The sequence below is a fragment of the Oncorhynchus nerka genome, linkage group LG4 (genome assembly GCF_034236695.1).
Source record: "Oncorhynchus nerka isolate Pitt River linkage group LG4, Oner_Uvic_2.0, whole genome shotgun sequence".
In the NCBI taxonomy this organism is placed as follows: domain Eukaryota; kingdom Metazoa; phylum Chordata; class Actinopteri; order Salmoniformes; family Salmonidae; genus Oncorhynchus; species Oncorhynchus nerka.
This window is the reverse complement of record NC_088399.1, coordinates 28,092,058-28,118,887: the sequence shown is the minus strand read 5'-3', so window position 1 is coordinate 28,118,887 and position 26,830 is coordinate 28,092,058. Positions and strand designations below refer to the sequence as shown.

The following is a 26,830-nucleotide window of genomic DNA, read 5'->3' as shown; positions in this document are numbered from 1 at the left end:
TGAGTGTCTCTGTGTTCTTAATGTGTACTGCATGTCCTTCCATCCTTAGGTGGTGCATATGAGGTGAAGCACCACCAGTTCTTCCACACTCTGGACTGGGACAGTCTGCTGAGACAGAAGGCTGAGTTCATCCCTCAGCTGGAGTCAGAGGACGACACCAGCTACTTTGACAGTGAGTTTACTTCCTTCAAAATGTACACGAACCTATACTATAGAATACAGCCATTTCAAAAGTGAAAGTTAGTAAAGATGGTAACTAATGTTTTATCCCTACAGCTCGATCGGATAGGTACCATCACTTGGAGACAGAGGAAGAAGAGGAGGATACCAATGATGAAGACTTCAACGTGGAGCTACGTCAGTTCTCGTCCTGCTCTCACAGATTCTCCAAGGTGGGTTGTCATTCTCTCTGTCTACCCCCCCCCACACACACACTCAACCCCCCTCTCGTTCTCTCTCTATCCATCTCCCCCCCACTCTACCCACCCCTCCTCTCTGTCTCGATAAATTACAAAAGATTCGCTCAAGGCCTTAATGCTTACTCACTTCCATATTACTCCATATGATTGAAAAACAATGGTGGATCAATGAGGTAGTTACCCTCAACAGAAAATATATGTAGTTCATACAAATATCTGCAGCTTTCAATGAAAACCCAACATGATAGATTTTTTTCTCCATTACATTCTTTGCGTCTTTCCCCCCAACCCCCCTGCAGCATGTTATGTAGAGCTCGGCTTTGCATAAATTTTCTGCTGCAAATCAGATCTATTTTGGTAGAACTTAGAACACAATGCAAACACACACACACAGACTTGCACACATTGTTGTGCTGCATTGCAGTACACTCTGCCTCTGAAAATAATGCACAAAGTGCCTTCTAAGGCAGAAGAATGTCTCAGAGGAAGAGTTTTTATTCAGTTACATACCTAGATCTTTTTGAGTGTTTGTTACCCACCAGTTTTTTTGTGCACAGCCTGATAATCTAACCTGTGGCTAACCAGTGGCTGCTGCCACTATTTTGGAACCACTAATTGTGGTTTCTATGGTATCAGACTCTGTGTCCCAATACTAAACGGATATATTGATGATAGTGATGGTGTTTAGATGTAGTAATATCGTCCTCTATGAGGAAAGACTGTAAAGTCTCTGCGTGTCTGTCCCTGCATGGTGTCCAGGTATGTAGCCCTCTACACTTGTACCCATATACGGGTTGAAAATTGCACATTTGGGCACTGATAAATGACTAAATTGGAACACAGTGGAAGTATAGTAACATGCTATAAATTAGGGCTGTGACAATACCAGTATCAAAGTATTTTTTTTCATGGGAAAAATGAAAACGCAAAGCAGTTCAAACTCTTTGGTCCTTTAAAAACCAGCTGTATGTAAAATATTGTGTGCTTATAGTTTGGAAAATAAATACATGTGACTCTGGATGACAACATAATGTTTGTTTCCAACATCGGGGCTGTTTTCCTAAAGAAGTCAAATCCGCTTTGTGTTTGGTTTCTTTGCCACGATACTAACGAGTATCGCGATACTGGTATCATCCTGGCCCTACTATACATAACTTCTGGCCCTACTATACATAACTTCTGGCCCTACTATACATAACTTCTGGCCCTACTATACATAACTTCTGGCCCTACTATACATAACTTCTGGCGCTACTATACATAACTTCTGGCCCTACTATACATAACTTCTGGCCCTACTATACATAACTTCTGGCGCTACTATACATAACTTCTGGCGCTACTATACATAACTTCTGGCCCTACTATACATAACTTCTGGCCCTACTATACATAACTTCTGGCCCTACTATACATAACTTCTGGCCCTACTATACATAACTTCTGGCCCTACTATACATAACTTCTGGCCCTACTATACATAACTTCTGGCCCTACTATACATAACTTCTGGCCCTACTATACATAACTTCTGGCCCTACTATACATAACTTCTGGCCCTACTATACATAACTTCTGGCCCTACTATACATAACTTCTGGCCCTACTATACATAACTTCTGGCCCTACTATACATAACTTCTGGCCCTACTATACTATACATCACTTCTGGCCCTACTATACTATACATCACTTCTGGCCCTACTATACTATACATCACTTCTGGCCCTACTATACTATACATCACTTCTGGCCCTACTATACAATACATCACTTCTGGCCCTACTATACAATACATCACTTCTGGCCCTACTATACAATACATCACTTCTGGCCCTACTATACAATACATCACTTCTGGCCCTACTATACAATACATCACTTCTGGCCCTACTATACAATACATCACTTCTGGCCCTACTATACAATACATCACTTCTGGCCCTACTATACAATACATCACTTCTGGCCCTACTATACAATACATCACTTCTGGCCCTACTATACAATACATCACTTCTGGCCCTACTATACAATACATCACTTCTGGCCCTACTATACAATACATCACTTCTGGCCCTACTATACAATACATCACTTCTGGCCCTACTATACAATACATCACTTCTGGCCCTACTATACAATACATCACTTCTGGCCCTACTATACAATACATCACTTCTGGCCCTACTATACAATACATCACTTCTGGCCCTACTATACATCACATCACTTCTGGCCCTACTATACATCACATCACTTCTGGCCCTACTATACAATACATAACTTCTGGCCCTACTATACAATACATAACTTCTGGCCCTACTATACATCACTTCTGGCCCTACTATACATCACTTCTGGCCCTACTATACATCACTTCTGGCCCTACTATACAATACATAACTTCTGGCCCTACTATACAATACATAACTTCTGGCCCTACTATACATAACTTCTGGCTCTGTGCTTCACAGCTCTGTATGGGTTTTGACTGACAACCGTTCTGAACTTGAGCACAGCACGCGACAAGTTTTCTCATCCCTCCCTCTCATTGGGCAACTTTTGCAAATGTTTTGTTGTCTGAGCGAAGAGTTTAAGAGGACTATGTATTTTGAAAGATGTTGAGGATTATAATAAATACCTCTGATGTCATACAAGCAGGCCAAACACATATTGAGTCTAAATGTACACTTTACATTTCCATATAACTCGTCATATACAGTGTCAACGTTTATGATCACTATGTTTGATGTACAGTTACAAGATGACATGTTGTCATACCCTGGGTTTATCTGAACAGAAGGAGCCTATGATTGTCGATTAAGAAAATTCACCGCGGCACACGCACCTGAATGCACTCATGACTCATTTCTATGCACACCAAAATTACGATCTGTTTCTCTGAATTGCATCGTGAAGCCTAAAACTGTAATATCAGATTTTATAACTTAGCTAGTCATGTTGGCAAGAGAAAAGGCTTTGAAATTGCACAATTTCTAATGGATCATTGTGTGATGGCGGGGATGCAGGGTTGAGTCCCAAACAAAGTAACTACAAGTGCACTTGCTGTAGTTCAGGTGTCAAACTCATTCCATGGAGGGCTGAGTGTCTGCATGTTTACGCTCCTCCCTTGTACATGATTGATGAATTATGGTCACTAATTAGTTGAGCACTCCCCTCGCCTGATTGTCTAGGTCTTAATTGAAAGGAGAGACAAACAATCTTCAGACACTAGGCCCTCTATGGAATGAGTTTGACACCCCTGCTCTAAATCCTCAACAATACAGCTGAGAGAGGAATAAACACCTTATAGTTTGTCATCCTTGAGTCATAAAGTGCATCGAAATTACTTGGCGCACTTTGAAGACGTGTGACACCAGTCCTCACATCAAACCCTTGTAATTTCTGTGTCTTATGTTGCAACTTCCCCAATTATCGAGGAATATTCTCATGTTACTGAATGTATTCTCAGATTTCATTACCAACAAATGCAGCAAAAAGTACAGTAAATGTAAAATGAACAGTGTAATGTTTGTATTCAGTCTTGTCAGGTGAACTGTTGTCCTAATTTCCCCATAATCTCCAAACGGTTCCCTTTCGATTGCTACCATTGTTATGCATATGCATTTCTTCTGTAAGAAACATTTCAATTTAGCCCCATCCATATAGGCCAATTCCCACAGGTGTAAAGGGTTAACTGTTTGTCTGTCTGTGTGGTGTGTAGGTGTACAGCAGCTTGGACCTGTCCCGTGGCCAGCTGGAGGGGAAGGGAGAGCCCGAGGAGAAGAAGAGTGAGAGCCCTCTGACTGTAGACTCTCTGAGCTGGACACCAGAGTTCACTGAAATGTACGCCTCACAACATCCCTTCTGCTATACTCAAACTATCTATTGTTTTCACACACTTTTGGTATTATTTAAGTTCCCCCACTATTGCAGGGTCTCAGAATACCTTAAGACAAAGATGGCAGTGCATAACCTGCTTATATTAACATTTTGTCAGTACAACATCTATAATAGTTAGCTAGTATGTCCTGAATGTTTTTTTCTGATGGGGGTTGATATTTATCCATTCCTCCTTTCTCCCCCCAGGCCCTCCCTCACTCAATCCTCAGACACAGAGAGCCCAAGCATGGGCCCTCGCCCACCCGGCCTGCTCCCCAAGTTCGCCATCTCGGCTGAGGACGGAGACGAGGAGTCCCTGGCCCTAAGGGAACCCACCAAACTGGTCTTCTCCATAGAAGAGGATGAGGCTGACGCAACCACCCCCGGAAGCACCCACAGCGGGGCTACTCTCTCTGGTATGGAGGCCTCAAGCACTGGTTAAAGCTGGTAGAAGATGTAGGGATAGTGTTAAAGAATTGTCATCATGTTGGCTGTTGACTGGTTCAGTTGATATTCAAGAAAAGTAATGATACGGGTATCACGTGGAGTTGTTTCAATGTTTTTAATGTGCCTGACTAAGTTTTAAAAAATAAAAATAAATGATGGGACATTGTACCTGTTCTTCTTTGGTCAGTAGGTAGTTTCTCTGAGCACCTGGACCTGCATCCCTCCAGAGGGGAGGGCTTAGACAGCCCTGACTCCTCCTCCAAGACCCCCATGGACCAGGGAGGCCAGCATGGCGGCCTGCGGCCCGATAGACATGGGGAGAAGCATGGTGTTGTTGCCAAAGTCCCCAAGTCTGTTTCAGCCAGTGCCCTCTCCCTCATGATCCCTGGAGGTGAGTCAGACGATACACACACCCTGCGATCTCTAGCATTTCGATTTAAGGATGGTTAAAGAGCAGAGTGTGAGAGAGATGAGAGGCCATTAGATCTGGCACGGCTGCTGCTGGTTAGAGGCTACTGTTTATGGAGTGGCTGTGTATGCAGTAGCACAGAAGAGGAGCCTGTAACTGAGGTAGTAGCTGAGAAAAACACCCCCTAAGGGTAAATCCCTCATGTCGCACTCCCAGCAGGGGTACAGTGATTCCAGGCTGTATAAGAACATCTGGCTATTGAGGGGAGAGCTACAGGAAGACAGATCAATATAAATGACAATGACAATTGTATGCGTGTCTGTGTTTTAACCTTTAAATTAACCTCCACTGGGTATTTTGGTTTGAAGAATTGGAAAATTCATCATAAAATTAGCATAAAAATTGATGGTGTGCTATATAAAAATGTCTATGGCAACATTTATTTTGCTCTCATAATGTATCTGGCACATTCCCAGATTAGTCCCTTGATTGTATCACAATGACCACATTATTTCCCCAAGTAATAATGCCCTTCATTAATGTGTCTCTTAGTGGTACAAATATCATTAGAATTGTGTTTCTCATTGTTCCAGATATCTTAAAGGCCGACTTTGTGATATTTACAGACGTTTTTAGTCATTTCAAATGACAATCTATATTTGTCTCTTGTTCCAGATATCTTCGCGGTGTCCCCACTGGCCAGCCCCATATCCCCCTACTCTCTCTCCTCTGACCCTTCCTCTCGTGACTCCTCACCCAGCCGAGACTCCTCCCTCGGCGTCATCAACCCTAGGCATCCAATCATCATCCACAGCTCGGGGAAGAAATTTGGCTTTACGCTGCGGGCCATCCCGGTGTACGCATGCGATCGTGATGTCTACACTGTCTACCACACAGTCTGGGTAAGAACTTTACTTTGATTTACTGACTTTATTGTCCTATGAGGAAATGTTGTTGCAGTGTCATGTACACGTTTAAATACAAAACAAATTCACAATACAACTTTCATAACTGTTATACCCATAAAAATAGAATAGCCTGCTGGCCTTACTGGGTCGATAGGAACATTAGCCCGAGCTGTTTTGGAGGGATATCACACCTGGCATAAATTATTGTCTAGTTCTGTTTTTCTTGCCGGGGGGGGTGCCCTATACCTGCACCCAGAGGGGAGTAGTTCAAAGTCTGGGTACTGGGGGCGGCTTGGGTCTAAAATGACAGTTCACCAGCCCCCCATACACATGTTCCAGTGTCCCCCAGACTATTCACCAGCCCCCCATATACTTGCTGAGGGTCCTGACCTTAAAGATCTGATCCAGGCCTGTCTGACCATCCAGGCCTGTCTGACCATCCAGGCCTGTCTGACCATCCAGGCCTGTCTGACCATCCAGGCCTGTCTGACCATCCAGGCCTGTCTGAACATCCAGGCCTGTCTGTTTCACCACAGAAAGCAAGTACTTTGCTTTCTGTGGTGATAATCCCTCAGCATATTTATCTGGCTGACAGTGGCATTCCCAAACCAACAAACAATACAAAAAGTTTAAATACTGTTTTACAAATGAAAGATTTGTAAAACAGAGTCGGTTTAGTACAGTCAACCTTAAAAGATCCCAGTTCTTTGAGAAAGTACAGTCTCGGGTCTGTACATTTACTCGACTGAAGCTTGTAGTCCAAGAGGACACTCAGATATTTGTATTCCTCTACAATTTCTATGTTCTGACCTCTGATATTTGTTGCTGAGGTAGGTGTTGTACGCTTCCTGAAGTCTATGCACATCTCTTTGGTCTTATTGGTATTGAGGACCAAGTGTGATTCCTCACACCACTCTACAAGGTCATGTAGGACCGGGCCATGGTGTTCCTCGTCATCATGCAACAGGCTGATCAAGGCAGTGTCATCAGCGAACTTAACGAGGTGTCTGTCAGGATGGGAACTAGTACAACTATTAGTGTACAAGATGTACAGGAGTGGGGACTAAACACATCCCTGAGGAGAGCCTTCATGGTGGTGCGTATGTCCGACAGGTGGGGGGACCTACTTCGATCCGCTGTGACTACTGGCTCAGGAAGTCCAACAGCCACAAAACCAGCCCCCCAATCTAAGGAGGTCCCTTATGAGTCTCTGTGCCAGAATGTAAGGCTAGATTGTGTTGGAAGGCAGAAGAGAAGTTAACATACAGAACCCTGACATGGAATTTTTGGCACCTTCTAGATGTCTATAGGCCATGTTAAGGAGAGTAAGAATGGCATCATCAACTCCTCTGCTGGGCTGATAGTCAAACTGAAATGGGTCGAAGAGCTTCTGGGTGGCACTGGGAATCTGACTTTTCAAAGCCTCGTGTTTGATCATGTTCAAACAAGCACAGTCAAATATCTAATGAAGCACTGGTAAAATAGTACATTTCTGTTGGTACAACAAGTGGTCACTTTCATCTGTGTTATTAGATATTGAATAATAGGTTGAGTGGCTGGATTCAATTAAGCCTGCACCATGGGAAAACAATGTTTTTGATATTGTATTGCAATGTTTCATTACGGAGTGATTAATAGATACAGTAGCTAACAGTGTGTTTCTGTGTGTTGTTCAGAGTGTGGAGGACCCGGGTCCGGCCCACAAGGCAGGGCTGAAAGCTGGTGACCTCATCACTCATGTGAATGGAGAGACGGTCCACGGCCTGGTCCACACTGAGGTGGTGGAACTGCTGCTCAAGGTCAGAGAACATTAAATATAAAGTTTCATCAGATATAACTGCTAGTAACAATTGTCCACCATTACATCCACAAAAGGTTGTGATGTAATCGCGTAAGGTATCTGGAGTTTGTAACTTGATACTCTCATTATGGAGCTCATATATTTAAACAATAATTCCAGAGGGGGTGTGGTATATGGCCAATATACCATGGCTAAGGGCTGTTCTTTAGGCACAATGCAACGCTGTGTATATATATAAATGGTATATTGGCCATATATCACAAACCCCCGAGGTGCCTTGTTACTATTATAAACTAGTTACCAACGTAATTAGAGCAGTTAAAATAAAGGTGTTGTCGTACCTGTGGTATATGGTCTGATATACCACGGCTGTCAGCCAATCAGCATTCAGGGCTCGAACCACCCAGTTTATAATAGACTGTTTATCTAATGGTAATTTAATTTACAGTCGAGCCCACTTTTTTAACTCTGTTTGTAACTTCATACTCTTACAATGGAGCTAATTCATTTTGGGTCCGTTTATCTTCTGGATCTCTGTATTTGCTTCCTCCAGAGTGGCAGTAGGGTAGCCATCTCCACCACTGCGTTTGAGAACACCTTCATCAAAACAGGGCCTGCCAGGAGGAACAGCTACAGGAGCAAGATGGTCCGACGCACCAAGAAGCCCAAGAAGGAGAAGACGCAAGAAAGGCAAGAAATTTGTTTTTGGTTTAGTGTTATTTCATATACGAGAAACCATTTTGTTATTAGATATGAACTATATCTAATAGTTAACAACACTATCAACAAGGCAGGTCCTACAGGCCCCAGTTGTGTCTTGTCGCACTTTAACTACTATTCAGTCATGTGGTCAGGTGCCACAAAAAAGGACTTTGCAATTGGCTCAGAACAGGGCATAACTGCTGGCCCTTGGATATACACAGAGAGCTAATAATAATATGCATGTCAATATCTCCTGCCTCAAAGTGGAGGAGAGATTTACTTCATCACTACCTGTATTTATGAGAGGAATTAACATGTTGAATGCACCAAGCTGTCTGTCTAAACTACTGGCACACAGCTCGGACACCCATGCATACCACACAAGAGATGCCACGAGTACCCAAGTCCAGAACAGATTATGGGAGGTGCACAGTACTACATAGAGCCATGACTACATGGAACTCTATTCCACATCAAGTAACTGATGCAAGCAGTAGAATTAGATTTAAAAATACTGATTAAAAAAACACCTTATGGAACAGTGGGGACTGTGAAGCAACACAACCGTAGGCACAGACACATGCATACACACACACGATAACATACGCACTATACACACATACACATGGATTTAGTACTGTAGATATGTGGTAGTGGTGGAGTAGGCGCCTGAGGGCAAACACTGTGTTGTGAAATCTGTGAATATATTGTAATGTTTTTTTTTTTATTGTATAAACTGCCTCAATTTTGCAGGACCCCAGCAGCTAATGGGGCTCCATAATAAATACAAATTAACTAAACCTCTAAGTCTGCTCTGCAGAGGTCGCTAGTAAATTTGAACAGTTTACATGTCCAGATGTCATATACAGTATAACCACAGGGTGTAGCTGTGGGCTCCTTGCAACGGTGCTAAAACTCTGTCACTTCTTGACAATGTCAACCCTCGTCACGTGTCAGTCTTAAGTTTTTAATTTCAAAGATCTTCCTCTGGCTGTCCTTTTTCTTTCATTGAATTGATTACTCAGGAATAGTATGTACATTGTTTACCACCATTTGAAGAACAATGATCATAGATGTCACAACACTACACATGTATTTTCTACCTACAAAAATGGCATTTTCTATGGAACATTCTTGCTTGGCCCTATAGTGGTGGACTGATTCAGTGTCTTCTCTCTTTACGCTATTTGCCAGAACGCATATATAGTAATAACACCATTTGAAGTATAATTCTCTTAGATTAGACTATCTAGAGTCAAGACCACAAATCTAATGTAGGGAGTGCCTGGGCCTCATAGTGATAGACTGACCGTGTCTTCTCTCCTCTTTCCCCACAGGCGGCGGTCTGTTTTCAGGCGTTTCGCCATGCAGCCCTCCCCTCTGCTCCACACCAGCCGTAGTTTCTCCTCCTTCAACCGCTCCCTGTCCTCTGGGGAGAGTCTCCCAGGTTCCCCTACTCACAGCATGTCTCCCCGCTCCCCCACTGCAGCTTTCCGACCCACCCCTGACTTCAATCAGTCAGGTGAGTGACCGTCTTTCATTTACATTTTATGGAATAAAATAGATTTTAATCAATAAAATACATGTGGTGTGTCTCAGTAAAACAATCAATGTTTGTTAAATTAGGATGAATTTACAATATTTAAAACTATGAAATATTATAGTTGAAGAATGTCCTTCCCTCTGTGTTTCCAGGTGGCAACTCCTCTCAGAGTAGCTCTCCCAGCTCCAGCGCTCCAAACTCCCCCGCAGGCTCCGGCCACATCCGTCCCAGCACCCTCCACGGCCTGGGCCCCAAACTGACTGGCCAGAGGCTCCGACAGGGCCGTCGCAAGTCTGTCGGTAGCATTCCCCTCTCCCCTCTGGCCCGCACCCCATCCCCGACCCCCCAGCCCACCTCCCCGCAGCGCTCAACCTCTCCTTTACTTAGCCATGGGTCCATGGGGATCTCCAAGACCACCCAGGCCTTCCCAGTCAAGATGCACTCGCCCCCTACCATTGTCCGCCACATGACACGTCCCAAGAGCGCAGAGCCTCCCCGTTCGCCGCTCCTTAAGCGGGTGCAGTCGGAGGAGAAGCTGTCGCCCTCCTACACGGGCGACAAGAAGCACATGTGTTCCAGAAAGCACAACCTGGAGGTGACCCAGGAAGAGGCCCAGGGAGAAGAGTTGATGCCTGGGGACAGGGACCACCACACCCTGCAGAGTGTGGAGGAGACGTCCTGCGAGCCTCCGGCCATCACCCGGGTCCGGCCGGCAGAGCAGGGCTGCCTCAAGAGGCCTGTTGGACGCAAGGTGGGCCGCCAGGAGTCTATGGAGGAGCTGGACAAGGAGAAACTGAAAGCCAAGGTGGGGATGAAAAGACAGGACTGGTCAGAGAGGCGAGAGTCCCTGCAGAAGCAGGACGCACTACAGGAGTCTGATATGTCTGGTGCTGAAGGAGGAAGAAGCCAGGGCAGAAGCCAAGGCTCAGAGACAGTCTCACTGGAAGGCAAAGCTGCCAGCACCACTGTAAAAGATGTCCTGTACAAGAAGCTGAACACTCGGGCCAGTGAAGGCAGCCCTGAACCACTAGTGGGCAATAGCTCTGACTCGCCACTGTGCTCCATCCACCCTGACTGGAGCCCCCAGAAGACTGAGTGGCAGCTGTCCAGGCAGAGCAAGGAGGGTGGTAAGCCAGACAGGCTTGACTTCAAGGCCCCCAACATGGAGTTTGCCCGGAAGAGGCAGTCATTCGAGGAGCGAGAAGACTGCATGTGCCGACTCTCTCCCGTCATTCACGAGAGCCTCCATTTTGGCTCCACCCGGTCCAAGAGTCTTCAGCTGGACTCGGCCCTGGCTCTAGACCACGTCAAGGGTACCATGGGTAGCGTCCACTCCAGCCCTGAGGGCCTGAACCCCAAGATATTTGCTGGGAGAGGAGAGGGAAGCGCCGTGGAGAAACTCCAGCTCATCTCCTCCAGTGAAGGCTCTCTCAGGAAGACCTCCTCAGAGTACAAGCTGGAGGGGCGTTTGGTCTCCTCCCTCAAACCCCTGGAGGGCACCCTAGACATTGGCCTGCTCTCCGGGCCAAGGGTGTCTAAAACAGATATCTGCCTCTCTAAGATGTCTGACGGTGATATGGACTCGATAGGGACGCCCATGTGGCTGCAAAGCCCAGTTGAGCGGCAGGTGTTAATTCCCCTGCTAAAACCATCTGACAAGCAGAAGAGCCCCCCCACCAGTATACTAAGCCCTGGAGCTGTTGTGGCCCTTAGCAGTCCAATTCCCACCAACGGGGAGGCTAGTATTTCCAACACTGGGCTTAAATGTAGTAGCAGTGGTGAGAAGCCACACGACCGACCTAGTCACCATGAACCCCCAATGACACTCTCCAAGGCGGAGGTCTCAGACTTTGGGGGGAAACAAGAGAGCAGGTCCAGTATGATAACTCACGATCATAGGGCATTCCGCCACAGTGCCCACTTCTCCAACTGTGGGAAGACGCCCTCCATACGGGAGGTCAGCAACGAAGACCAGGAGGAGGAGGTGGAGCCACCTCAAGAGACCCCAGCCCCCGCACAGCAAAACACCGATATCTCCAAGACATCAGATACAGTTGTCGTTCCAAAGACGGAGAATCCCAAAAATACTGCAGCATCCTTCCCTGCCTCAAAGGTAGAGGTTCAAGCAACTGCCGCTAATGCAGCTGTACCAGTGAAGCAAAGTTCAGATTGTCAGTCAGGGCCCAGTTACCTGCAGAGCAATAAGAAACAAATACCAGCTGAGAGTACAAGTAGCATCACTACAGTTGTACAATATAATTTAGAGCAGATTTCATACCTGTCAAAGCAGCAGATGGTATACAGCAGTCCCTCGACAGTGACCACAACACAAACGTCCATCCCTGCTCCAATCTCTAGTCTTGGAGATATGAACCGAACAAGTGGTCAAATGTCTCCAAGACAGGACGCCACAGGGAAAATCCAAAACTCTGACAAGGTTCAAAGCAACAGGCCAGTACTAAACAAGGACAGTGAACCGGTCAGTGTGTCTGCTGTTGAGGAGCTCAAAGCTGCAAACGCAGCAAGAGAGAAAATGGCCGAAGTCAGAGAGACAAGTCCTAAAGTGGATGTAAAATGCGTCTTATCTAAAGGCATTTTGGACACTGCAACTGCTAAAACAGAAGCAACACAGAGGTGTGATCAATGTGAAGATGCTTGTCCCATTGGCAGTCAGGTAGCTATTAGTAGTGTAGCAAAGCAAATTAGACAAGGTCCCACTTCACCAAAGACAAAGGGTAGCATTGCAAAGACTGGAGAGCGAGAGAAGCCAAATTTAACACACCGACTTGCTGAAAAAACTTGGGTCAAAGGGGCTCTTGAGGCAGAAATCAGAGTCTCTAAAAAGCAAACTGCTGATGTGAATACCAAAGAGACGAGTCCTGTGCTGATAGTGAAACAGTCACCAACAAGTCCTGCTTCAACAAATCAAACAACCATCAATCCCAAAACTAAGCCAAGATCTGAGGAAGAGAGGGAGAGGTATGAAGTGAAAACTCCCACCCCAGTCGTCAAAGTAAGCCTGGATTCAAAACAGCAAGAAACTACAGTCTCAATGCTCAAAGAAATCCCAGACTCAAAGCAGGAAGAACCCCTACTCAAAACCTTGGTTCAAAGCCACATTGTCAAAGAAAGTTTAGACTCCAAACTAAACAAATCTTCGTGCCAAACTCCTGTCCCAACCCCAGTTGCCAGACACCACTCTGACCCAAAACAAAAAGAACCAGAACTCCACACCTTTGCCCCAACCCCAGCCCAAGTCATCAAAGATAACCTGGACTCAAAACAAAAATCACCCCCTCACAAAACCTCTGCCTCAACCTCAATGAACTCAAAACAAAAGGAAATCACTACTTCAACTGTTGTTAGACAAATCATAGACTCAAAACAGAAATCCCCCCCTCACAAATCTCTTGCCCCAACTGCAACCCCAGTAATGAAAGAGCCAGCGCCGGTCCTTGCTGCACCCCGACAGGAGGCCCAAAAAGAGCCTCTGACCGGAGCCAGCGCTCCCTCCCAGTCTACCCCTGTACCAGTCCTGCTGGCCCTAGCCATGAGAAGAGAAGCACACCCACCCAACGGTGGAGCTCTCTCAGGCAGGGCCAGCGGCAGCACCGGACAGGAGGCTGTGGTCCAGACCTCCAGGGAGGATCAGAGGAGACAGAGGGTAGAGGCTCCCAGGTCAGAGGGCCTTAGATCAGACTATCATAGGTGTCTGGGTGGGATGGATACCACAGGGCCAACACCCACCTCCACCAGCAACAGCACCTCCCAGGCCAAACACAGTAAAGCTGAATCGAGGGTCACTAACTCTGATAAACAGGTAGCCTGCAGCCGAAAAGAACAGGCTGACAAGAAGAAAGGGGAGTCTGGTCAAGAGGCAGCCTCTACACAGAAAAACACCAAGAGAGAGACTTTGAGAGTGGCTACCGTGGTGAAAGAGGGTTCAGACAAAGATTTGGCCCGACACAAGCAAACCAAGGACTCGCCACGCGGCCCCACAAACAAAGGAAATGCGGAATTTAAAAAATAGAACAGCAGCCACCCTTACTTTTTGCAGTATGTCCAAGATAAGACAAGGCAGACATTTTAGTTATTCATAGTGTCATCATACCTTATTTTTTTGAGAACCGGGGAAGCTGTTACTTCAGTGTTTATATGGTGTGAGAGAGGTGTGTTATCCTGAGAGGGAGTGTGTGTATGTAGTGGCGTAAGTGTATGCTTGGGCGATACTGTAAATGTGTCATGTTTTTGGACTGAATGTAGACAATGATTTGCTGCTCATTTGTGGTCCTCTGCTGTGTGAAGAAAAAAAGTGTCAAATTTGTATCCTGTGATTGTTTGGGGGTTTTATTTTTTAATCGACAGCAGAGTGCAATGTGCAATCAAAATGTCAGTGGGCAGTAAGGAGTAGCCTTTTCCAACGTTTTCAATTGCACTCTGGGTTTAGAGTTCTGGGTTAAGAGCACCTCAAATTGAAGGTAGCAGACTTTCGATGCGTGTAGACTGAACTATTTGACTCCCACTCAAAAAGCTTTGTGAGGTGAAAATACAGTAGTCATGGCACATCATCCAATGAACCATTTTAGTTGTGTGACAGTGATGCAGATCATTCACTGGCAAGCGTCATACACAAGTCAAATATCACCAAAAGTTTGTTTAGATACTTTGTCACTTTTCTTTTTATTATTACCTAGAGGTGAAGTGTGTGTTTTTGTTTTGGGTAGCGGTGCACAGCAGGATTGCACTGTGTCCTGTGCTTCTCACCTAGAACTATTTAATATGGAATCATCTTACGGTTCTGGAATCATATTTAGTGGAAGGGGCCTTAGAGTTAAGGGAGAATTTTAAAAAAAATTAAAAACTTGCTGTTCTTAGCAGGTTATGGTGTAATTCACATTCCTTTCACATCTCTACATTTCTAAACCTTTGATTTTTATGCAATTGTGTACATAAGTATGACTAAACTAACTGTAAAAATTGGGATACATGGGCTTAAGTGAATATGTGTTTGTTTTGTATATATATATATTTTGCAATGTCATGTTTGTATACTCAATGATATGTCATTTCAGAATAGTGTTCCGCTTGATAATTCTGTGGTCTAGAATAAGCTAATGTAATGTCTATGTATATCTATCCAAAATACATCCTCTCTCTAACAGTCATTTTAACACATTCTGATATGTTCAGAATTTTACTTGAGGAGAAATCAAGCTTACACGGGGAAATGTGCTTTTCCTCAAATGTAGTGTTGAAAATTAAACAAAAAACTGTGAGAGGGGCAAGTGGTTCCCAAGAATGCGTTCAATCGTGATTTTGTAGTGAAGATGTATGAAGAATTGTAATGACCGTGTAAAATTGAGATGCTGAGCCCAGGAGAAAATATATATGTATGTTATTATGACAATGTGTAGAATGCAAGCTCCAATGAGTTAGAATAAACCAACAATTCTAAGTATGTTTGCCACACTATGGAAGAGATTTCTCAGTCCATTTTTAAGGAGGTGTCTGCATCTATTGGGTGTTGTTTTCCAGTTCTGTTTGTACGGACAGACATTCATACAATGTGAAATGTATTTTCGGGTATGGTCAATTTAAAAAGGGCTTCAATTCAAGTGAACGTCAAGCAAATTTATTGAGAATGTCAGGGTTGCAAGAGATTAGATTTCAGTTACAGTACTGAAGTTGTGTTCTAGCCTTGTATTGTTTTTGTCGTTTTCGTTCTTCGCCAGACTTTCTTTTTCCATAAGTGATGCAGTAGCCTACATTTATGTACCAGGTCGGCCAGATGAAACTGTGCCCAGTTAAATGTCTAGCTAACAATAGGCTTGAAAGGACGGATTTTGTAAAATCAAAATGCACTAATATACAAATCTTAGTTCATATACATAAATGTCATTATTCTAGACAGTTGATGTTTAGATGATGATACTAGCTTTGTGTATCAGAAAAAGGTTGACTTCTTTTACGCTGACATAGGGATGTCCTGTAGTTCAGCCTTTTGATTGCATACCATAAATATCAAACAAAGTAGGTTTCTAATTATGCGATACAATATTAACTCTAATGTAGGATATGTCATAACAATAAACAATCTACTGTATCTTAGGGAGGCAAACAAAAAATACTATGTAAACTGGACATAATATATTTACATAAATTGCATACTGTACCCAAGAAGGCACATTAGTAGACAAATAAGATTGATTGTAGAGATTTTTTTAGCCGAATCTGAAGTTTTACTATTCTCATTAGTTATTGTAAATGTATTGTCAAACATTTGGGCAAAAGATAAATTCACCTTTAATATTAGACACCTTTCCCCTCCTAGTTGTAGTAGTTGGGGGAGAGTATGATGAAAATGTCTTATGGAGCTCATCTTGTCCCCTGTCAAACAGGCTCTAGTTACAGACATAAATTAATCGAAAACACTTTCTTTGAATGACTGAGCATATATTTGTCTCCATGCCCTTTTGTTTCTGACGATTGACATTTAAATCCTTTAAAAAAAGCACATTCAATGTTTGTTTACAAATTCTTCATGGATGTATATTTTGTATATTGTGTAATTGATTTGCCAAATCTGTGTACTACATCACAGGAAATATGTTTGATAGTAGTGTTTGTGATTCTCACCTACCCAGCCACCCAGTTGTGCTATTAGACTGTTTCAACATCCGTCGGGTCCCTCATGGTCCTGCTTGTTTTCTTTTCTCCTTTGTGTGAAACTAGCATTAGATGAACTTGCTTACTATGTTTTGTCTTTTAGGATCTGTGCAATAAAACTGTTTGAGTTTTGGTATTTCGCCCAAGGAAACCTCTATGGATGTCATAGCTGTTGTATATTAAAACAGATATTTATACTTCTAAAGTTGCATAACACTGAGAATAAAAAGCATGATAAAACTCTTTCTTTTTATTGATTTAATGAAATTATCATAAATGCAAAAAAAAAAAAGCTTTGATGTAGAGATTATGAAGAGCTACATTAAAATGGCAAATGCCTGGCCTTGTATTTAACTTTGGAAAGTTCAGCTGTAAGGCATGTGATTGAACTACCCTGATTGTTAGTCAGTGAACTAAACTTTGCTCTGTCCCCTTAAGATCGTCTATAAATGCTGAAACTATCATCTGCGACCGCTTTCTTTGGAGGTGAAGTTTAGGGTTGGGCTAGGGTTATTGGAAAGTTAGTTGAACTGTTACCATCTGCAACTGCTTTCTTTGGAGGTGAAGTTTAGGGTTGGGCTAGGGTTATTGGAAAGTTAGTTGAACTGTTACCATCTGCAACTGCTTTCTTTGGAGGTGAAGTTTAGGGTTGGGCTAGGGTTATTGGAAAGTTAGTTGAACTGTTACCATCTGCAACTGCTTTCTTTGGAGGTGAAGTTTAGGGTTGGGCTAGGGTTATTGGAAAGTTAGTTGAACTGTTACCATCTGCAACTGCTTTCTTTGGAGGTGAAGTTTAGGGTTGGGCTAGGGTTATTGGAAAGTTAGTTGAACTGTTACCATCTGCAACTGCTTTCTTTGGAGGTGAAGTTTAGGGTTGGGCTAGGGTTATTGGAAAGTTAGTTGAACTGTTACCATCTGCAGTTGACTATATCCTAATAACCTGTCACCTTTCAAAGCACTTTGCATCCTCTGTATTTCATTCCTGGACATAAGTCCAAATGCTAACATGCCTGTGGGAAAAAACACAATTCAAATGCACATCTGATAACCTTTCCTTTGAACCAAAACATTGTCCTATCAATGTTCATCACTTTATTGGCATTGCTCTGAATCCAACCAATTCATTGAATATTGGAACAGTTGCATGCCAAAGGGTTGTCACTCAGGTCAATTTGGCTCTTTTCTGTTAAAGCTTTGACAGAGTCTAAGTAACCATTTCTATCTGATTCATGGCTAAATTTAGCAGGACATTATTCAGTGTGGAGAATGCATTCATACTGGCTACAACTAGTTTATTACCACTAAGATCTGCATACGTCAGGTTGGTGAGGTAGCGAAATGCATTCTTAACAGATACGATGTCACACACTGCCAAAACCAGCCTCTATAGAAGAGGAACATGTATAAACATCTCACCATTAGAAACAATCCTGTCCTTAAAGGAACCACCCCTCAAATTGAGACTCTCCAGGCTTATCAGAACTTCCAGAAGGTTCCACTGGACACTGAAGTCACCAAACTTCCATGAGATATTTAGCCTTCGGAGAGGACCACCTGCTGCAGTGTGGTTAATGCGGGTGGGTGACTTTCAAATGACTGCAGTCCAATTCTATCAACCTGACATCTTGTTGAATGGCTGGTTCCCCCACTTCATGGATGTTGTAGCTGGACTTCACAGCACTGAGCTCCGCCCTTTTAGCAAACTACTTTGACTCAAGTCAAGCTGCTCCAGCTTGGTGGCATTCCTCTGGCAGCTCTCTTTAAAGTCCATCCCGAAGGTCAGCTTTTGGGCCTAGTTGCCCTTCACAGACAGAACAGTCAGCTGGGGAAGCGAGGCGGTGTTGGTCTGACACAGGTCGTTAAAGCTCTTCTGGTTTTGGATGATGTGGGTAAGAGATGCCATCTTGGCGATGGAGGCCGGCAGGGAGTGGAGATGAGACCTGGTGAGGTCCAGCTTCTGAAGGCGTCATCCGTCAGATCTGGGAAGTGCTGTATTTAGAGGCTCAGTTCATTCACAGTGGTGTTACAGAAAGCGTAAAGGGACTCAAGCCCGCATGGTGGCAGGTGGGCTGTCCTCATAGACCCCCAGAGAGAGAATGTTGGTCTGAACTCCTCAATCCGGCTAACATTATTGAAATGTCTCCTTTGCTTAGACAGTCACTGAAATCTAGGCTGTTGAAGTGACAGGCCTTTGGTTTAATGTACACAATGATGTTGCCTTCGAAGCTGACGTCGAAGGCTGGCATTCTTCAGTACGGCCACCTCTGCAGCTGATATATTCATTGGAAGATTGAGTGTCCTCATTTTTTACCAGTTGAACTGGTCTAGGTCATGTAAGGAGTCTGTCATTGTCACCAAGGTCCAGTGTCTCTAAAGATGTGAGATTCATGCGATGGGAGGAATTTCAGATCATCCATTGATGTCAGAGTTAAACTAAGATGTTTCAAGTATTTAGGTCCTACAAAAGCATCATCCAACAAAAAAAATAACTAGTTTCCTATCAAGAGTCTCTAGGTCCATTTGGTGGTGCCAGACATCCTCAAATATCTAGTTTATTTTGCATTTGTAATTAAGAGTGAAACAACTTTCTGTTAATTTTCTAATTTAAAGTGATAATCCAGGACTACAACTTTATTTTATGTACAGCTCAATCCCTGTATTTAGTCCTTTTAAAGAGTTACAGGAAGTAACCAACCTGGTTAGATTAATTGAGACAAGCTCCTTCAGCCTAACAAAAGTGGTGTTGTTAATGGCTGGCAGGTAGTTAAAGCTGAAATCCAGAGTCTTGGTGGAGCTGGGAAGCTCATCAGGGATGCCAGGTAAACCTTGACCAGAGATATCATAGCCCTCTGCCTCATCAGTTTGAAACTAAAAATGAAATGACTTTCCTGATATTCTATTCATGTCTATAATGACTGCATATATTTGTTATGCATTTGTATTCCAGCAAAGTACTGTAATGACCTGACTAGATCATAAATGAACAATTGTCCAGACAGAGGCTTGAGTTTGCGAATTGACGGTTTATTGAACCAACTTTACACAGGCTACTGTTTGGGCCGTAGCACACGCCAAATAGATGACAGATAACCCACAAGCCAATCGTGACCTTCTCTTGTGAAGCCCAGACGTAAGAGCGAGAGAACAAAGGCTGAACCTGGTCTTAACTTCCAATGCCCAACCCCCCTCCACGCCACTCCGCCAACCACCAGGATGCCCGGCATCAGAACATTCCAGGCATTCCCGTGATTGGCAGATAGCAGGTTGATTGACATGTCGGACCCCGCGAACACCGGGTACTGGTCAGTACAACACAACCACCTCCTAGCCTAGCACATAACACACAGCTGTCTGTGCGGGTCGCTACAGTACTAAACAGTTATCATTGCTAAGTTTTAATAAGCATGTATAAGGGCTTATTGACAAAAGTTTATACTGTATATAATTAACATGAGGGTTGCTCAATCTCTAAACCTTGAATAAACATTAAAATTGTAAATACGAGCATCTGCAAATGTGCTAAAAAAATAGTAATATCACAATTTACCAGTTAAGACTTTCTACGGTGAGGAATAACCTTACTTGTAGAAATGTGCAAACATAATCCACTGTCCATTCATGATGGCACTGAATCTAAATTAAATAAGTAACAACTGAAACCTGGAAGTATGAATAAAAAAACATAGAGAACCACACCTTCCCGTGTGCTACAATGCGTTTTGATGGATGATCAGATCATCAGACATTCTATATTCTTTATTTCCATGCCAAATCCTCAATCAGATGCAGACAACCTTACAAATTACACCTAGCGAGTGTTTGGGACTATAAGGTTATTTCTGCAGAAAGATGATTCTGAGATAATTGGCTTTAAAGTTCCGAAGCCTCAATCGTTTGAATGGTGTCAGCAATTTTTGTATTGTATTTTTTTAACTTAACTTAATGAATTGGGGTATTTATAGTACTATATTTAAGTGCTAATCCCCTCGAAGCCGGTGTTCGGAAGATATACTGTATTGGCACGGTGTTTGGCCAGGTCGGCAAACGTGCCAATGTATCCTCCAAACACCGGCTTTGAGGGGATTATCACTTTTATACAAGGGGTTACCAACATATTCAAATAATGATTGACATATTTTCATTAACGTTATTTTTATGAATTCATACCATTTCATCCTTCCACAGATATAGGCCCGACACAAATCTAAGGTTGCTACCCAAGCCGGCTGGACGTTCGTTCCATTGCCATACTGGCTGGGAACGTTGTTATCCCTGGCTTGCTAGCTAGCCAACTACGGCTAACTTACATTCACGTCAAAAAGTGCAACCAGAATAACAGAAAAGTAGCTGCATTTGTATAAGCTGTTTTCTATAGACATTTATTTGGATACATTAGCTCATCCATAACAATGAGCTAATGAGGCATGATTTCGTCTGGCATAGAAAATGTGCTCACTCGTCAGGACACTGATGTTCGGAGGAGCATTCAGGATTAAACCTACTTTTTGTAAAAAGGTAGCTTTATTTTGTTAAATGTTCTGTCAACTCAATTTTGACAAATGCAGATAGAACCTTATAGTCCCAAGTTCTCGATAGGCGTAAAGGGAAGCTGCAAATGCAACACTGCGATTGGTGTATCCTGTCACTCCTAGGGATATGATCTGTGTATGAGCCCAGAGCAGTCGGCACACTGTAAAACTGGAACCAAGCCCCACACCAAGGGATTGAGAAGAACAAACGCTTTGCGTTTGTCATTTCTCACTAACGGTGGGAGCTCTGCCATACGAGAGGCTGTCCCTAGCAAAGGACAAGTGACAGTTTGAGAGTCGCGTTTTAGTGGCTCTGCCATTTGGGATGGACACCAGATTTATCTAAACTTTTCAGGTCAGTTGTAAATTAATATGCAATCACTATTTCACGTGCTACTTGTTCATTTGAATGTTCCTGTGGACAAAAATAAAATACATGTTTCCCCTTTTGATATAATTATTTAGTCCCTTCTTACAATGAAATACGCAGGTATTAAAGGTAGACCGCAGATATTGAGATTGAGCGAGATGCAAGACTTCGCTCTCACAGTCACACAGTCTGCGCATGGGTTCGCTTCAAACTGCTCACAGCGTTGTAGCCAGGGTCAAAAACAGCAGAGAATTTGAGCAACCACTTACATAACGCAATTTCTCTGGACCCTTACGATGTCGGAGGTCCCCCCTCCCTCCATTTATTCCGAACCAGTCTATTTGATCTGACATTGGTGGAGTGCTGCAGAGATGGTTGTTCTTCTGGAAGGTTCTCCCATCTCCAAGAGGAACTCTGGAGCTATATCAGAGTGACTATTGGGTTCTTGGTCACCTCCCTGACCAAGGCCTTCTCCCCCAGAAGAGCTGAGTAATCTTCCTCCATTTAAGAACGATAGAGGCCATTGTGTTCTTGGGGACCTTCAATGCTGTAGAAATGTTTTGGTACCCTTCCCCAGATCTGTGCCTCGACACAATCCTGTCTCTGAGCTCTATGGACAATTCGCTTGGTGTTTGCACTGATATGCACTCTCAACTATGGGACCTTGTATAAACAGGTGTGTGCCTTTCCAAATCATCCAATCAATTGAATTTACCACAGGTGGACTCTAATCAAGTTGTAGAAACATCTCAAGGATGATCAATGGAAACAGGATGCAGCTGAGCTCAATTCCGAGTCTCATAGCGAAAGATCTGAATACTTCCAAAAACCTGTTTTTGCTTTGTCATTATGGGGTATTGTGTGTAGATTGATGAGGGGGAAGAAAACAAATGAATAAATGTTATAATAAAGATTTAACTTCACAAAGTCTGGAAAAAGTCAAGGGTCTGAATACTTTCCAAATGCTCTGTCCAGTATGTGACACGTATTAATGCCAAAATAACATGCAAACAGGCAACAAAGAAAGTATTACATATATACAGTACCAGTCAAACGCTTGGACACACCTACTCATTCAAGGGTTTTTCTTTCTTTTTACTACTTTCTACATTGTAGAATAATAGTGAAGACATCAAGACTATGAAAGAACACATGAAATGGAGTAACCAAAAAAGTGTTAAACAAATATATTATATTTGAGATTCTTCAAAGTAGCCACCCTTTGCCTTGATGACAGCTTTGCCCACTTTTGGCATTCTCTCAACCAGTTTCATGATGTAGTCACCTGGAATGCATTTCAATTAACAGGTGTGCTAAACAGGTGTGGCTCCAAACAGGTGGGGCTCTGCGCTCTTAGTGGTTGCAGGAATTGACCCACTATGGTGTTTACTTTCTGCATCTACGTCATATCACTGAGTCTACCTTTAAAATGAAAAGGGACTAGGCCAATTACCAATTGGTATCATAATCAGATTTTTTGTGATTTACTCAACATTGTTTTTAAATTTTTAGATCTACAACTGATAGGGTGGCTACTAAAATATTTTAATCTGATAGCTTTCTAACTACAGTTCCTCTGACAGAGCCAGAGTTAGTTTGAAACCAAAATGGCTGCCATCCCATCTTCAGACCACAGAGGACAGAATTTCTCTACCACATTAGTATCTCACTTTACAATAAGTCAGCATAGCTACAGAATACATTTACGTTTTGGTAAGGCATAACTGCAGTCCTTAGTTTACCATTGTCTTTAATGTGTCATGAGACTTGATATTAACATCAAATACTTGTGGATGTGGCATACATCCTCGAACAACAGGGGGCACTGTCAGGCCATCTTTACGCAGGTGGGTTGCAATGAAATGAATGCTCATCTGTTATGCAACAACTCTATCCAATTGAGAGATAAAGAAGACACACATTATAATCTCCGTATAAATAGATATAAATCTTTGGGTGATTAGGATACCACCCTGAATAAGCTGCATATTCGACAGAGAGACCAAAGATTAGTGGCCAGTCACTCAATCCCAAATCCAAATGGGATTCTGATGTGCTCAGAGGGAATTTAAAATGTTAAAAATGCTGAATACACATTAATATTGCATATATAATATACCACACAATGCAATCTGTGATAAACACAAACAATGTTATGTATTAGTGCATGAGATGTACTGTATTTCCTGAATACAATACAGCAGCAAGATTTGATTCACAGCACTAGGCCATGTAATAATACTTTGATCTCTTCGTGCAGCAGAAGTAGGCCCAGTATAGAAACGTACTGAATTATGCCCACTCCAGATTACATACAGACACAATTAAATCCTGTGACCTCTGTCTCCATTCAATAACCCTTGCTGCATCATCTGTGTAATTACAGTACAGTCGTGATCAGGCAGATGTAGCCTACTGGCACCTCACCCTCACTGAGTCATTAACAAACAGCCAGGCAGGCACAGACAAAACTAATCACTTCAGGAATATTTAAAAAATGGGTTCTGATAAAATAGGGCGGAATAAAAGGATATCGGGTTTGGGTATTGAGGCCGGCCAGCCAGCCATGGTAAAACTGTCATAGTAGTGGGGATGTCGTAGACAATGGAGAAGAAGTCAAAGGTCTCCCATGGCAGGGTTTGACATCACATCACTCATCACTCAATTAGACATCAATGGACACTGGCCGCAGCATGTGGAACAGCCAGGCCCTTAATCTCCCCCAAATGTAAATAATCTTTACAGCCCCTCTGACTAAAACAGTGAAAGAGGTGTAGGAAGGTGGAAAAGGGGGCTTGTGTGTGATAATAGAATATAATTATCCGTGTTCATTGAGAAAGAGGGCATACAGGTAAATAAGGGGATATTATGATTGCTACTCTGCATTGGTTGGGAGCTGAGGTTAGGAGTATATTGCCAGGAGTAGAAATTTCCCACAGCCCAGAGAAGTTTGTTTGGGTTTGTGCAATCACCAAGGTTACTTTAGGCAGTTTGTTATTCAGTTAGACTAGACTTGGGTATCTTCGCTGTATGTATCCTGGGTTCCCCTTGAGTTTCTCTTTAGCGTTATAGTTGTTTGTATTGCCTATTTATGACAGTTATTTATAGTTACAGGGAGGTCTTATTTTCAGTGGAAGCCTTGGCCGGCTTTTTACTTTTCCATGTGGCCCACTGGCCTTTGTATGACATGTTATCCGTCTCTATCGTATAACCACAGTGATAAGCTCTCCTGTTAGTCAACAAGCTAGGCAGCAGCATGGAATTGGAACTGTTCACCAATTTACACAATGGGCAAAATGGGGTACGGTACAGGAGAGTGCAGACGGAGGGAGATGGGGTACAGGAGAGTGCAGACGGAGGGAGATGGGGTACAGGAGAGTGCAGACGGAGGGAGATGGGGTACAGGAGAGTGCAGACGGAGGGAGATGGGGTACAGGAGAGTGCAGACGGAGGGAGATGGGGTACAGGAGAGTGCAGACGGAAGGAGATGGGGTACAGGAGAGTGCAGACGGAGGGAGATGGGGTACGGTACAGGAGAGTGCAGACGGAGGGAGATGGGGTACGGTACAGGAGAGTGCAGACGGAGGGGGATGGGGTACAGGAGAGTGCAGGAGAGTGCAGACGGAGGGGGATGGGGTACAGGAGAGTGCAGATGGAGAGAGATGGGGAGGGGATGGGGTGCATGCAGGAGAGTGCAGACGGAGGGGATGGGGTACAGGAGAGTGCAGACGGAGGGGGATGGGGTACGGTACAGGAGAGTGCAGACGGAGGGGGATGGGGTACGGTACAGGAGAGTGCAGACGGAGGGAGATGGGGTACAGGAGAGTGCAGACGGAGGGAGATGGGGTTCAGGAGAGTGCAGACGGAGGGAGATGGGGTACAGGAGAGTGCAGGGAGGATGGGGTATGGGGGGGATACAGGAGAGTGCAGACGGAGGGGGATGGGGTACAGGAGAGTGGAGGAGAGTGCAGACGGAGGGATATGGGGTACAGGAGAGTGCAGACGGAGGGGATGGGGTTCAGGAGAGTGCAGACGGAGGGAGATGGGGGTACAGGAGAGTGCAGACGGAGGGGATGGGGTACAGGAGAGTGGAGGGGGATGGGGTACAGGAGAGTGCAGACGGAGGGAGATGGGGTACAGGAGAGTGCAGATGGAGAGAGATGGGGTACAGGAGAGTGCAGACGGATGGGGATGGGGTACAGGAGAGTGCAGACGGAGGGGATGGGGTGCAGACGGGAGAGTGCAGACGGAGGGGATGGGGAGTGCAGACGGAGGGGATACAGGAGAGTGCAGACGGAGGGGGATGGGGTACGGTACAGGAGAGTGCAGACGGAGGGAGATGGGGTACAGGAGAGTGCAGACGGAGGGAGATGGGGTACAGGAGAGTTTGGAAGGTGAATGATGGAGATGGACAGTATCTTGATGGGACTTCTCGTTGATGTAAATGAACGCTACATGGCCAGCGTGACAGCAAGCGGTGGAGGCAGGAGTGGAAGGCATTGTTTACTGAGGCTTGTTTATGTCATTCATTTAACAAAGAGGCTGATCTCAATTCTAACCATGTGACCTCCTGTTGTTAACAATAAGGTGTAGATTTACAAGGAGACAAGCACTGAACATGTATGTGCAAGCAAGTGCACACACACACATGCGCATGCACACACAGTATTATCCCACAATCTGTCCTGGTGGACAATAGCAGCTCAAAGAAAAGGTTCTAAGCACTGCAACCTTCTCTTTATTTAATAATGTGGTTTCTTGTGGTTGAGTTGAGCCTTTTGAGCAGCTATACTCATGCATTTGTATAACCATGTACTATTTATATATTATGTTTTCTGTATGTCTACATGCTACAATGCAAATTGCCCTTTCAAGATCATGAAGACTACAAGATTGTAGTCAAGGTGAATGACCCCATGCCATTGTCTACATTCTAAATCAATTAGGATAAAACCATCAAAAGGCAGCATTGCTTAATGAAGCATTAGACTGCTCCAGGAGAAGGGTTGGTGTGGTGTGGAATGCTAGTTGACTCTGTCTGCATGCCTCTGACACAGTTCCTCTGGAGGCATGCAATATGAGAGGAGGATAAATCCTCTCTGGCTTCTATTCACTTCTGCCATTGGACGTAGGTCAGGTACATTTTGTTAC

The 26,830-nt window shown here is 43.9% G+C and overlaps 2 protein-coding genes across 4 annotated transcripts in view; one reads left to right on the top strand and one right to left on the bottom strand.

Annotated features, from left to right (window-relative positions):
• mast4 (microtubule associated serine/threonine kinase family member 4) overlaps window positions 1-15,701 on the top strand; it is a 170,129-nt gene extending 154,428 nt beyond the window's left edge. For 2 of the 3 annotated variants that reach the window (XM_029650571.2, XM_029650557.2), the window contains exons 20-29: window positions 50-172; window positions 277-392; window positions 4,147-4,268; window positions 4,512-4,720; window positions 4,939-5,142; window positions 5,836-6,062; window positions 7,745-7,867; window positions 8,423-8,559; window positions 9,909-10,093; window positions 10,267-15,701. In XM_029650571.2, coding sequence (XP_029506431.2) covers window positions 50-172; window positions 277-392; window positions 4,147-4,268; window positions 4,512-4,720; window positions 4,939-5,142; window positions 5,836-6,062; window positions 7,745-7,867; window positions 8,423-8,559; window positions 9,909-10,093; window positions 10,267-14,144 — 5,324 coding nt within the window. In that variant the 3' untranslated portion in view covers window positions 14,145-15,701. The remainder of the gene's footprint in view (window positions 1-49; window positions 173-276; window positions 393-4,146; window positions 4,269-4,511; window positions 4,721-4,938; window positions 5,143-5,835; window positions 6,063-7,744; window positions 7,868-8,422; window positions 8,560-9,908; window positions 10,094-10,266) is intronic. The other variant, XM_029650564.2, reaches the window with a different exon arrangement.
• Window positions 15,702-17,901: 2,200 nt separating this feature from the next.
• Window positions 17,902-22,183, bottom strand: cd180 (CD180 molecule). Its single transcript, XM_065018097.1, is given in 9 exon segments — window positions 17,902-18,002; window positions 18,197-18,334; window positions 18,808-18,883; window positions 18,886-19,019; window positions 19,136-19,166; window positions 19,168-19,290; window positions 19,292-19,343; window positions 19,476-19,648; window positions 22,142-22,183. Coding segments are annotated over 9 exon segments (870 nt in total).
• Between the last annotated feature and the right edge of the window lie 4,647 nt (window positions 22,184-26,830).